This window comes from Sphaerodactylus townsendi, linkage group LG01, assembly GCF_021028975.2.
Source record: "Sphaerodactylus townsendi isolate TG3544 linkage group LG01, MPM_Stown_v2.3, whole genome shotgun sequence".
Classification (NCBI taxonomy): domain Eukaryota; kingdom Metazoa; phylum Chordata; class Lepidosauria; order Squamata; family Sphaerodactylidae; genus Sphaerodactylus; species Sphaerodactylus townsendi.
In genome coordinates this window covers 5,766,685-5,780,881 of record NC_059425.1, presented here as the reverse complement: position 1 = coordinate 5,780,881, position 14,197 = coordinate 5,766,685, and the positions used below count along the sequence as shown (strand labels likewise).

General features: G+C 47.5%; 1 protein-coding gene across 1 annotated transcript in view; it reads right to left on the bottom strand.

Moving 5' to 3' along the window:
• The window catches only part of LOC125436335 (insulin receptor-related protein-like), a 56,893-nt gene that overhangs the window by 19,233 nt on the left and 23,463 nt on the right, over positions 1 to 14,197 (bottom strand). Inside the window, 4 exon segments of the mRNA XM_048503248.1 lie at positions 2,872 to 2,936; positions 2,938 to 3,011; positions 11,711 to 11,925; positions 13,672 to 13,816. Coding sequence (XP_048359205.1) covers positions 2,872 to 2,936; positions 2,938 to 3,011; positions 11,711 to 11,925; positions 13,672 to 13,816 — 499 coding nt within the window.

Sequence of the window (14,197 nt, the reverse complement as noted above, 5' to 3'; positions counted from 1 at the left end):
CACTGCGTTCCTATAGTCCTAAAGTTACTGCAGGTAAGTTCCCCATCCCCAACCTGGTGAGGAGATTCAAAGGGGCTTACAATTTCCTTCCCAGCCCACAATAAACTGCCCTGTGGTGGTGTGGGTTGCTGAGGGAGAATCCAGAAGAACTGGCTGGCTGGCCAAAGGTCACCCAGCTGGTGTGTGTTAGAGCGCACAATCTAGTTGCCCAGATAAGCCTCCTCAGCTCAAGCAGCAGAGCTACAAGTGGACATGTTTTCTTTTATGGAGACAACTTAATAAGTTGGACTGTGGTTGCCAGATCAACTGCAGAGTCTGGGTGCATCTCTTCTGCCTGTAGTGCGAGCAAAGAGGCGGAGTGGACCATTTGTCTTCTGTAGGACTTTGGCATATCGATGAACCTGAGCCAGTCTTCCTGTTTGAGGATAATCAAGCCTGCATTCCACGAGTGAGGAGTGAAAGCGTCCGAAAGGGAAAGAAGCACGTGGTGGACCAGACTCTGCTTCTGGGAGAGACGTGCTGCAGAAGGGACCCCTTGGCTGTCCTTCAGAAGCGATGGTGGCCAACATGCTTACGAAGCCACGAACCAAAATGAAGTCTGAGAATCTCTGGGATAAATTGTGTGATTTGTGTGGCAGATGCTTGAGAAGGGGCTTGTTGACATTTGCAAGTGTCTGTCACAACTCAGTTAACTGTCTGTCTGTAAACACGTTGCTGAGGTCACTGTTTACGACCTGGCCTATTGCCTATTGGTCCGTCAAACAGCCATTGCTTGCATGTTACTGAGCACGTACCTCAGAGGTATAAAGGGCAACGAGGATGATTGAGGGACTGGAGCACCTTCCCTATGAGGAGAGGCTGCAGCGTTTGGGACTCTTTTTGGATTTGGAAAGAGGCGGCTGAGGGAGGGATAGGATTGGGGAAGTCTATAAAATTATGCATGGGAGGTAGAAAATGTGGACAGAGAGAGAAGTTCTTCTCTCTTTTCTCGCAATACTAGAACCAGGGGCATCCGGTGAAAATGCTGGGGAAGAATTGGGACTAATAAAGGGGAAACATTTCTGCACACAACGTGTGATTGGTGTTTGGAATATGCTGCCACAGGGGAGGGTGATGGCCACTAACCTGGATATTAGCTTTAAAAGGGGCTTGGACAGATTTATGAGGAAGTCGATCTATGGCTACCAATCTTGATCCTCCTTGATCTGAGATTGCAAATGCCTTAGCAGTCCAGGTGCTCGGGAGCAGCAGCAGCAGCAGCAGAAGGCCATTGCTTTCACCTCCCTGCTGGTGAGCTCCCAAAAGGCACCTGAAGATTATAGCCCATTGCACGAGGAATAGCGAAGAGCTGGACGGACTAGATGGACTCTGGTCTGATCCAGCTGACTTGTTCTTATGTTCTTATGTTCTTAAGTTAACTTGTTTCTTTGTTTGAGCACAACACGAGGAGAAGTAGAAGAACAGGAAACGTCCAGAGGCGTAGTCTTAAATGTATAGTTAATACTGTGAATATGTAACAAAGCAGCACAGCATTTATTTGTTTTATGCGGCCTGCAACCTGTGGCTCTCCAGATGTTCATGGACTACAATTCCCATCAGCCCCTGCCAGCATGGCCAATTTTAAATTAGTAAACCCTTTTAAATTAGTAAACTTCTTTTATAAAAAGCAACTCAAGGTATCTCTGGCTCTCTTCTTTCCGCCTGGATGCCGCTTTCTGCATCTCTGCTGCTACCCCTGTTTCCCCGAAAATAAGACAGGATCTTATATTAATTTTTGCTCCAAAAGATGTGTTAGGGTTTGTTTTCAGGGGATGTCTTATTTTTTTTTCTACGATTTTGTGCCCCCCACATGACCAGATCAATCTGTCCAGGAAATCTGTAACAGGGACTTATTTTTGGAGTAGGGCTTATGTTTCAAGCATCCTCCAAAAATCCCGAAAAATAATGCTAGGTCTTATTTTCAGGGTAGGTCTTAAAAACAGGTAAGTATCTCTTTTAATCAAACAGACCCTCCATTCCTGCCCTGCCACCAAGCCCTCTCTCTTTCCCTGTCTCTCTGCCCCACAACCCCAACTCTCTTTCTGCCCCACTTCCCCCCCAGTCCTCTCTCTGTCCGCCCACTTATTCCAGCTCTCTCTTTTGGTCTTCTTACTCCAACTCTCTATTCGGTCTGTTTCTGCCACCCCCAACCCAGCTTTCCCTCTCTCTTTCCAGCCCCCTACCCCGTCTCTCTTTCTCTTTCTGCCCCTCTCCCAGCTTGCTCTTTCTTGCAGTTCACTGCTGTGTGGTTTTTATTCTAACCTCAGTAAAGGGCAGGGAATAAATGTAAATAAATAGAAAAATAAATAAAAGTTAACTCTCCCACTCCCCCCCCCCCAGCCTGCCTGGAGTGCTCTGGGTGGGGCCTCCCTTCACCCTCCGCCCCCCTCCCCGCCTCAGCTGAAGCCCTCTTGCTCCCCATTCCCAAACAGCCTGGGTGGCCTGTTCAGTCCTGGCCATTAGCATTGGACTAGCTGCTGGAGAGTTGGCTCAGGCCAGGAATACGACAGCCCTTCCAAGACCCCCGAGCTTTAGGAAGTGTTACCACCTGAGTTGCAGTCCCATCAGCCCCTCTGGACAACATCTCCCAGACTCCTTCACTTCCTCTGCTTCATCACCAAAAATATGCTGCTCAATTATATAGTAAGATAAAATTAAAACCAGCACTGCCCCTGTCAAGAAGGAATGGTTTCAGTCTATTCGGCTGCAATGGGCATGGATCATGCCAACCGCTTGCTAGAATAATGCATACAAACCACGTGGGGGTCAGGGATGGGGGGGGTGGGGTTGAGCCATCCCTCTGCTCCTGGGAGAGGATGTTCAAGGACTTACGATTCCTTGTAGTAGACGATGAAGCTCAGGAGGTCTCGATACTTTCGGGGCTGAGGTGCAGCTCCCCGCCCGAGAGAGGATGATCGCGGTCCAGTCGAGGTAGGTGTTGTTGGACACAAAACGCAGGGGTTGGGTTTTGCCTGGAAGAGATGAAGGAGGAGGAGGAGGAGGAGGAGGAGGAGGACAGCGGGGTCAGAACCAGCCAGGGGGGCGGTGGCAGGGGAGGGGGGGCAGCTGCAAAGACCGGAAGAGGCAAGAGGTCATGCTGCTGTTTCCATGAACCCACGACTCCTGGTCCTGATCTCTGGAGCAGCAGAAAACAAGCTTGCTCCCTCACCAATATGACATCCTTCAAATATCTAAACAGGGCTATCATGTCACCTCTTCACCTTCACTTCAACAAACTAAACTTATTATTATTATTATTATTATTATTATTATTATACATATAACAACACAGCACAAGTGTCTGGAATTCATCTCTGAATATCGAGTCCTTCCCAAGGACCTAGGATATTAGAGGTATTTGCGTAGAATATGTGCAGTTCCTAGAAGTGCTGCTTTCTGCAGCATGTGGACTGATATTCTAATCCAAGTTTAGAGCTTTCCAGATGTTTTTTTCAAGATTTCTTTGGGATTCCCTCCTGAAGCACCGACTACTAGTGGGATTACTGTTGTTCTTTTTGCCACAATGGATTTCAACCTCAATTTGTGGAGGTCCTTGTGTTTTGTGATCTTTTCCAGCTCTTTGTCCTTCTTACCACATGCTGTCAACTGGCACAGCAACATCTATGATCCAAACATGTTTCTTCTCTATCTTTCTGTTGTGTCTGGGGTGTTTATTATGTGCCAGGTGTATGTCTATCTGTATTCTAAAGTCCCAGAGTATTTTGCTTCTTCATTTTCTGTGGACTTCTCTGAGCATTAACCGTTACCAGGGTCTTGCTACAGGGCAGAGGCCATTACTTTTTGCAAAGGTTCAAGTGCACCATTGCTGCTAGCCCTATTGTGCCAGCCCGTTCGAGATAGTCAGTTTGGAGCTGGCCTTTCTTACAGCAGCAGATGATGGCATGCTCCACGGTTTCATCACACTCTCTTGCAGGAGGCGGCACTTTGGAGTCATTAATAGGACTTCCGATTCGTGTCTTTATTGCATTTTACAGGTCCGTGCAATGCTTCTGCTCCTGGGCAGCAAAAAATCAGGCCTTCAGTTTCCTTCTTTTAGAGTTCCCCTTCTGAGCCACTCCCATGTTTGCTTGCTGTCAACCTTCCCTTCAATGTTCTTAAAGTGGTACTGCCCTATGGAGTGGCTTGTTTAGCCACTTGCTCCTTTCAGTATTTTAAAACTGGTTGGACTCTATACTCTTCTTTTAGATTCTTTGGCTTTCAGCATCTCAGCCTTGTGGACTTCTTTCAATCACTTTGGCTCTTTGACTCTCTTCTCTTTGGATGTATTCTTTCAGGCCTCTTTTCTCTTCCCTCTACTGATTGCTTGACCTGGAGCAGTCCTCTTCCTCCTTCTGACCTTGCCAGGGTAGAGTCTGTCTACATCTATGCCGGATGCAGTGCTTTCGATTGATGGTCATAATTTTCCTTGTTGTTTTTCTGTCCAGGGATGTCCAATTCGGCTTTATTAATCCAGTTAATTATGCTATAATAGTGTAGCATTACTACAGGCATCATGAAATTATTAATTATTGCCTTTATTGTATTTCCTCCATTTAACTTTGATTTCAAAATTTTTCTGACCCTCTTCTAAGATATTCCTAATTAAGTGCCTTTTGACTTCTGCGTAGCTTGATGTTCTCTGCTTGCAGTGCATCCCTCTAAGTATGTTGTAGCTTTCTATTCACTAGTAAGCTGCTTTATTTCTATGGCATTTGGCATATTCCGCACCTTAGCATGTTCACAGAGTTTACCTTTACTGAGTTCCAAAGTTGCACACTTGTCAAGTCCAAAATCCGACATTGCAATGTCAGTGCTAAGGAACTCTCACTGCAATGTTCCCCAGTAGTGACTCAAATACTCTGCTTTTGATTTTCCATGGGGCTTTTAGGTCATCCATGTATAGAAGGTGTGAGAATTTTTGGTGAGTTTCTTGCTGTCTGATGTATCCTTGACCTGTTTTCTTCAGAATTATAGAGAGCGGAATCGTAGCAATGATGAAGAGTAGTGGGGACAGGAGGTCTCTGTGGAATATTCGCCGGATGTTGACTTTATTCCTGCTCCATTGACTATTGAATTCTGTTTTCAAAGTGTGGCATTGCATTCTTGACCAATTTTTTGATGTTTTCACTGACTCCAATTATCTCCAGGCAATGAAGTATCCAACTGTGTGGCGGTGGTCGAGATGCTTTCCTGTAATCCAATCCAAGCTACATGCAAGTTGGTTTTCCTTCTTTTACAGATTCTCGAGGATCATTTTATCTATATGAACGGTTGATCTTTTGTTCCCCTACTGTTTGGTTTGTTTCCTTTTTTTTGTTCTAGGGGGCGGCAATTTCTTTCCTTCCAGGTTGGTCTTTGTATTGCATCAGGCTAATATGCCAGTAAAAGCTTAAAGGGTTGTTGCCGGTAGGCAAATTGGGATTGGTCTGTAATGATTGCTAGGGATTGCTCCCCTTTTCTTGGTCTTTTCATTTATCAGAAAGAGTTTTCCCCTGTTGTCATCCGATTCTTCAATCCTAATTCTGTTTGCAGCACTCTTGAGTTCAACTGTTGGGCGAATTCTTTCACATGCAAGTTGGTCAGTTTCTTCAGCCCAGAATCTATGTAGTTCATCACCGCCTGGGGCAGTCCAGTTCTTCACCTTTTTTTGCTCGTTTTCCAATAACCATTTTAGTTGTTTATTACCAGGTTGTCCATGTTGTTGCTGCTCAGTTCAGCCTCCACATCTTCGGCCAAACTTGCATTTTGGGTGTAGTTCTTTGGGCTGTCCCAAATGTTTCTCTCAGAACTCAATCGTTTGTTCTCGTGTCTAGCTTCCCTCCTGTGTTTCGCTTTCACATCTCCACTTACATTCTGGTAGAGATCGATTTCTGGTTGGAGTAGAAGAGTTGATTCCTGCTTGAAGATTGAGACAACCCTTAGCTTCGAATCTTTGCAATCTTCTTTGCAAACTGCCACCTCAGCTGTTGTTTGACCACCTCTATTGCCTCATTGAGTTTCCTCTTGTCCAGGTTGGTACCTTCTTAACTAGGTCTGCCTTGATTTTCTCATTTTTTCAGCTTCTTCTCCTTCATGCTTTTCAGTTTGCTGGCATCCGATCGTAGTTTGCTGATTTTTCTTCCCAGTCTGATTTTCCACTTTGGAGTACCTATTTTCGGCCTTCTTTCTGGGTGATGAATCTTTACCCCTAGCTCTTTAGTAATCACTACTGCAGTGCTGTACATAAGCTGGTTTGTTTCATGCAGTGACATTGTTTGGATTCCAGCAATGACCTTGTTTGCATCCTTCAGTGAATTGAGCAGATCCTTCCTTGGAACAATCTTCAGTGGTGGCAATCTTGTACGTTCGTTTGCATTGTTCATGTGTTCTAGGATTATTATTATTATTATTATTATTATTATTATTATTATTATTATTACTACTACTACTACTACTACTACTACTACTACTACTATTACTATTACTATTACTATTAATATACACATAACAACACAGCACAAGTGTCTGGAATTCATCTCTGAATATCGAGTCCTTCCCAAGGACCTAGGATATTAGAGGTATTTGCGTAGAATGTGTGCAGTTCCTAGAAGTGCTGCTTCCTGCAGCAGGTGGACTGATGTTCTGTCCAAGTTTAGGCTTTCCAGATGTTTTTCAAGATTTCTTGAGATTCATCCTAGAGCACCGACTACTAGTGGGATTACTGTTGTTCTTTTTTGCCATAATCGTTCAACTTCAATTTGTAGGTCCTTGTATTTTGTAATCTTTTCCAGCTCTTCTTTATTATTATTATTATTATTATTATTATTATTATTATTATTATTATTATTATTATTATTATTATTATTATTATTATTATTGATACAAAACAGTTACACACAGCAAGCAAGATCAATATGCTGGATTTTGTATTACATCACACGTCGGACACTTCCCAAGCATCTAGGACTGTGTAGTGATGTATCGGCCGAATAATCTTGCGATTACAGAACCCGAGTAGAGGGTGGCCTTTTGCAGCTGACATATGGTGATTTTTTGTCGAAAGTATGCGATTGTTTTTACAAGTGCCGTTCAAGATCTTTAGGCACTGCACCCAGTGTCACCGATCACCACTGGGGACCACCTGTACTGGTTTGTGCTCCAGGAGTCTTTGTGTAGTTCAATCCTTAAATCCTTCTCGGTAATGGGTGTGAAAGTTTTTTCCAGTTGCTTCTCATCAATCCTGGCTGTCACCAGGAATTGCAACATCAACTATCCACACTTTTCTTTTTTTTCCACAATCTGCGGTGAGGTCAGGGAGTATTGTGGTTCCAAAACTTTGTCAGTCTGAATTCGGAAGTCCCAGAGTAGTTTTTTCGTGATTTCATTTTTCAGTGACCTTTTCAGGTTTGTAGATTCCACCAGTTCTTTGTCAATACAGGCAGATGGTAGTTAAAAGCACAAAGTTCCAGTGAATCATCTGAGCAACAGTGATGTATGCCTCTGCTTGTAGTCCGTCTGCGCCATCTTCTTGCGGCAGCTAGAGGTATGTGATCTATTGTTTCGGTCTCGCTTCCTTGCGGAGTCTGCACTTGGGATCTGTAGTTGACTTTTCAATTCTGGCTTTGATGGCGTTTGTTCGAATTCTTGCTTGTTCTTCTTGGGCTGCAAGAATCAGGCTCTCAGTCATCCTTTTTCAAAGTTCCATTTGTGAGCCACAACCAGGTTTTTTTTCCTTTGTCAATTTTGTCCCTCAATTTTTTTTCTAGTGAACTCGTTATCCATGGAGAGCCTTCTTTGCCAGTTTTCTCTCTCTTCTTGCTTTGCAGTGTATTTTTACGGGTTATTCACTCTTTGTCTTTTTTTTTGCACTTTGAGCAGTTTTCTGCTGTTGACTTCCATCATCAATGTTGGTTCTTTCACTGTTTTTCACATAATCTGCCAGTGCATGTTTCTGCTCTTCTTTCCACCGGGCTTTGTTTCCACTTGCAGAAGCCCTCTACCTCCTGATTTTCTGGCTAGGTATTAAGAATCTGTCAACATCACTACAGCTGTGGTGTAATGAGTAAGTGGATTTTCATCAGTTTTCTTGTTTTTCTGTCCAGATCATCCAGCTCTGCTTAAGCGTCCAGTTCACTGAATTCCAGCAGTGTATCTGATGGCCGGGTATGGCCCAGAGTGTTGATAGCCTTGATGTCGTATTCCCACCGTTTTAGTTTTGCTCTTCAAAAATTTTTTTTCTGACCCTTTGGACATATTCGCCTCTCTGCTGACCACATTTTTCACATGTCCATAGCTTACGTTGATTTGTCCAGCTGTAGTATTCCCAGGGTATTTATAGGGATTCAGGTTGATTGCACTTTTATGGTTTCTTCTTTTTCCATTAGAAGCATACTCTATGCCCTTACTGTCAGTAATTTTCCCTTTCTTCAATGCCACTGGCGGCATTTGTCCAAGCCGAACTCCATACTAATGTCATTGCTGAAGACTTCTGACTGTGTTGGTCAGTGACTGAATTTCAGTTTCTGATTTTCCATAAAGCTTTTAGGATCATCCATGTACAGGCAAGTGGGAAATTTCGGTGAATTTCTTGCAGTTTGATAGCCCAGGTTTGTTTTGTAGAATTGTTGACAGTGGGATCATTGCAATGATGAACAACAATGGTGACAGTGAGTCACCCTGGAAAATTCCTCTCTTGATGTTGACAGTTCCGGTAGCTTTGGATTTTGCCCACCTAACAACTCAGTTTTCCAGGGTTTCATTGCATTTTGAGTAAACTTGCTAATATTTTCACAAACCCCAATGACATCCAGACATTTGATGATCCAACTGTGTGACAGTGAGTCGAATGCTTTTTTGTAATCAATCCACGTTGTAAACAGGTTTGTTTTGCGGCTTTTGCAGTTCTCCAGTATCATTTTATCAATCAGAAGCTGATCTTTGGTGCCCCTACTTCTTCTTTTATTACCTTTTTGTTCTACTGGCAAGATGTTATTTGCCTCCAAGTAATCTTGGATTTGATCAGCAATTATGCCTGTCAGCAATTTGAACATTGTAGGCAAACACGTTATTGGCCTGTAGTTTCCTGGTATTGTCCCTTTTGCTGAATCTTTCTGTATCAAATATGTTTTCCCAGTTACTATCCATTCACTGATGTTTCCAGTTTGCAGCATTTCATTGAATTGTTCAGCCATTTTTGAGTGCAGGCTGGTCAGATATTTGAGCCAAAATCCATGCAACTGATCATTGCCAGGTGATGTCCAATTTTTGACTTTCTTCACTCTTTTACTGATCATTTCTGTTGTTATTATTATTTCTGTTGTTGTTGTTGTTGTTGTTGTTGTTGTTGTTGTTGTTGTTGTTGTTATTATTATTTCGTGGACTGCCTCATCCCCAAAGGGCTCTAGGCGGTTTACAACACATAATATCTAACAACAATTAAAACATAATTACAACCCTTAAAATCAATAGCAGCATACAAAAATTCTAAAACAGAGGCAGCTTAAATCCCATATCCCTAAGTCTCTCTTCGTAGGGCACAGATTCAAGACCTTTGACCATTTTGGTTGCCCTCCTCTGGACCTGTTCCAGCTTGTCAATCTCCTTTTGAATTGCGGTGCCCAGAACTGAACACAGTATTCCAGGTGAGCTCTGACCAATGCAGAATAGAGAGGTACTATTATGTCCCTTGATCTAGACACCATCCTCTAATTGATGCATCCCAGAATTGAATTGGCTTTCTTGGCTGCCGCATCACCCTGCTGACTGATGTTCAGTGCATGGTTTACTGAGACACCCAGATCCCTTTCGCATGTGCTGTTGTCAAGCCAGGTGTCACCTGTGCATTTCTGTGCATTTCATTTTTTCTGCCTAAGTGGAGAATCTTTCTGGGGTGCTGTGTGGGTTCCGGGCTGCATGGCCGTGTTCTAGCAGCATTCTCTCCTGATGTTTCGCCTGCATCTGTGGCTGAATGCATCTTCAGAGGTTCTGATAAATGGATCTGAAGATAGAGGATCTGAATAGGCCAGCCACAGATGCAGGCGAAACGTCAGGAGAGAATGCTGCTAGAACACAGCCAGACAGCCCGGAAACCACACAGCACCCCAGTGATTCCGGCCGTGAAAGCCTTCGACAACATACGGAGAATCTTTCATTTATCTCTGTTTTCTGGGGTTTTGTAGGTGCCATTTCATGGGCTGAGCCTTTTGGCACCAGAATGACTTCTGAGGGCTAACTCTGGGCGTTTCCCCACTTGTCTCGCGACCCCCCTATGCTGCGCGCTGCTCTCCGTGCACGTCATTTCTGACGCGCGTCCGGGCATCCCCACGACCCTGCGCTCTGCGCGGGGTCATCAAAAGGCGCCGTTTTGAAGGGCGCGACAGTGGGGAGTGCCGGGGAACCCCGCGCTACTTGCCTACAGTAGCGCACACCTAATGGTAAGCGGGAAAACGCCCTCTGTTGCTCCTGTATCTGTTCCTTGTCCTCACTGACAAGGGAGAGAACCTCAAATCTATTTTGTAGATTCAAACTCACAGAATGCTCCCTGATCCCTCTCCTTCTTTGAGCCACACTCCTCCAATTGCCCACCTTCGGTGTTTGAGAGCTGCCATCCTCCTCAGAGAGATCCCCTGTGGGCTCCATCCTGTCCAGGAAACCTTTGTTTTTCTTAATGTTCTGGAGTGTGGATACTTGAGCCTCTAGCTGCAGGGCCTTTTCTTCCAAAAGATTTGAGGTTCTCTCCCAGGTATCAACACCCATCGTCCAGCAAAACAACAAACACTCCACAGCTCTTGCAGGTGACGGCAGCAACTCCCTGGCCGTCCACATTTAGTCGTCTTCAATAGTATTTCCTTCAAAAAGTCTTGCCTATTTAACCAAGGACTGGTTCACTGAGCTCCAGGGAATGAGACCGTGGGCGATTCCCCACAGTCAAAAAATCCCATGATACTCACGATAAAAATCCCGGTTTGGGCAAGGAGTCCCAACGGCTTCAGTGCCCAACTCGGCTCCATCCCAGCACTGGCACGCACTCTTCCCCCTCATCCCGCGTTTTTCAAAAACCGGCAGGAAGGTGCAACTTTTTGAAAAACGCGGGCCGAGGCCAGACCCATGGGGAGACAGCTGGTTTATTTCCCCCCACCCAGGGAGTGACATGAAATGTTCCAGCCAATCAGAGCACAGCGAGCTGGGCACAGAGTGCACGAAGCCTTTGTGTGTGTGTGTGTGTGTGTATTTGTGTGCTGGTCATGGCTACGAAGACACGCTCCTGCAAAGAGAGGGGGAGGAAGCATTCATACATGCGTAGCAACGACGTGGGTCGCCATGGCTGGCACAAGGTAAAAAAGACTACCTGCGTTTCTATGAAGCTGCGTGAAAGTAAAAAACACAAGTAGAGGGGATGGGTGTTGTTCCTGCCCCAACACAACACAAGAGCCAATCAGAACGGAGAACGAAAGAGCCGCCAAGCAGATCGCGGGTTTGTGGGAAATGTGCATTGTCTGATGCTGGGATTAACTTTGAGCCCCACAATAGACGCACGCAAAGGTGCTGTATCTTGTTGAACTGGGGGGGGAACAGGTGTCTTTTCTCCGTGGGGATTCTCCCCGAGCGCCTGGGGCCTCTGCCCCGTGCCCAGACTCTCACTCACCTTCTCTCACCTCCCCCCAGATTGCTGCTTACTGACAAACACACTCACAGGACGCTCGGTCGCCGTTGGTCCGGGGGTTGATCTCCGCTTTGTTCTGCCTGCCCTTGGTGCCCGTGATCTCTTCCATGCGGTAGATCTCTGAGAGGCAGAGCTTTGGGTTGAAGGCAAAGTACATCTTGCCCACGGGGATGGAGAGGGCGTGGTGGCTCCAGTCCCACAGCTGCTGGAGGTTTGGATTGTCCAGAACGTACAGAGTGTAATTCCTGAGGACAAAGCCGGGGGGGAGGGGAGGGAAGGTTACCGTGGCTTTGCAGAGACGGGCAGACTTCAGGGGGCCGGGCAGCAGAGAAAAGCCCCCAGGGAACTGGGGAACTCCCAGCCCCATTCCCCATCACCTGTCCAGCCAGGGGAAAATGCAGAAACCAGAGCAGCATCCCTTCGGGTCATTTCTGGCTACATAACCAAACGTGACGTCACCCAGCTGTGGGACACTTTGGAATTCCCCAAAAACCTTTCCAGGGATGTCACAGAGCATCCCACACCTCAGCCACGTCCTTCCTGGTTCTCGGGGCTTCCAAACGAGGGGCAGCAGCTGGACTCACCAGGCTGAGGGGCGAACCTAGGGAGGCACATCCTATTTGAGCATCGGGTGGTGTGAGTTTCCCAGGTTGTATTGGCCGCGTTCCAGTCTCCTGACGCTTTGCCTGCATCTGTGGCTGGCATCTGAAGATACAACCAGGGAAACCCACAACACCCGCCGTGGTGGCAAACCTATGAGACTCCAGATGTTCATGGACTACAATTCCCAATTGGCCATGCTGGCAGGGGCTGATGGGAATTGTAGTCCATGCACATCTGGAGTGCCATAGGTTCACCACCACTGCCTGAGTGATTCCAGCAGTGGAAGCCTTCAATAATACAGAGATGTCTTCATTCCTTCGCTTGCCTCAACAGGGCCAAGAGATCCCCATTCCAGGCCCTTTCAGGCCAGGGAAATGTTGCAGGGGGGACACTTCCAAACGCTCCCCCCTCCCTGCTTCCAAGTATCTGGTCGTGGCTGTCTTGCAAAAGCTTGGGAGTCGTGGGAGAGGAGAGAGCCGGCAAAGCCAGCCCAGGGGCAGGGAGGGGTGGGAGGAGGCAGGTGAGCTCGCAGCCAACACCTGACTCCTGCTCTCTGGAAGGGATGAGAAGAAGGCCCAGGTCCAAAGCCCGAGGGGGGAGGGGAACGGTACCCCAGGCAGGCAGGGGCACCCAGACCCCCATGAGAGCCACTTACAAGCCCCAGGAGGGACCCACCTGCCCCATCGCACACTGATCGGCAGGCCCAGAAAGGAGCCGCACCGGCTAGGGGAAAAGAGCTCCTGGGGAAAGAGTCTGCCAGCCACCTATGGGCACGCCCAGCCCCTGCCGTTTTCAGACTTCTTCTGCCCCCTCAGGTGGCGTGGGCACGCCCATGCCGGGCAACACAGAGGAGGAGGAGGAGTTTGGATTTATATCCCCCCTTTCTGTCCTGTTGGAGACTCAAAGGGGCTGACAATCTCCTTGCCCTTCCCCCCTCACAACAAACACCCTGTGAGGTAGGTGGGGCTGAGAGAGCTCCGAGAAGCTGTGACTAGCCCAAGGTCACCCAGCTGGCGTGTGTGGGAGTGCACAGGCTAATCTGAATTCCCCAGATAGGCCTCCACAGCTCAGGAGGCAGAGCGGAGAATCAAACCCGGTTCCTCCAGATTAGATACACGAGCTCTTAACCTCCTACGCCACTGGCATTCACACCCGTGCATGGGGGTCCCGTGCTTTCTTGATCCTGCTTCCTTCACTAGCATCCAGGTCTCTGGGCACCACCAGCCCAACACACCCGCCACATCCACGGGAAAGACACCAGCCAGCTGGGACCGCCCTGGGGACGGCACATCCGACCAGATGGCGACTCCCTCGACCACGCAGGCCCACTGCCCCCCTCCCCCCCATTCCCCAGCCAGGCCAGGCCAGCCCTCTGGCCCCTCTCTCACCCGTCCACCATGGAGTCCCCCCGGATGAGCTTCAGGTTCTTGAAGAAGGACAAGGAGATGAGGGCGAAGGAGTGCTTGATCTTCAGGAAGCCGGTGATGGTCTCAATCAGCCCCAGGCTGCGCTGCAGCTCAGACGGCAGGTTCTCTGCAAGGGTGGGGGGCAGCCCGTGAGCCCAGCCGAGCGGGAGGTGGGGGTGTCACACTCGCCACAACACACACACACTTGCCTCGGTACTTGGCCATCAGGCCTTCTGAGCCACCGGCTACTGACGGAGGTGGGGAACGTGGCGAACGTGGCGAACATGGTGGGGATTCTCTTTGTCCCACCAAGGGATGTGGCTTCTGAGCCCCTCTAAAGGGGGTGGGGGGGTCACTAAAGGCAGGGGGTAGGGGGGTTTCTGTGTAGGAGGGACGCTTGAGGGCAGGGTTGGGAAGAGGCCGGATTTTTCACTTTGCTTTATGAATGTTGGGTTTCCCCTCTGAAAGCTCAGGGGCTAAGACCGAGCGGCAATTTCACGCTGTCCAG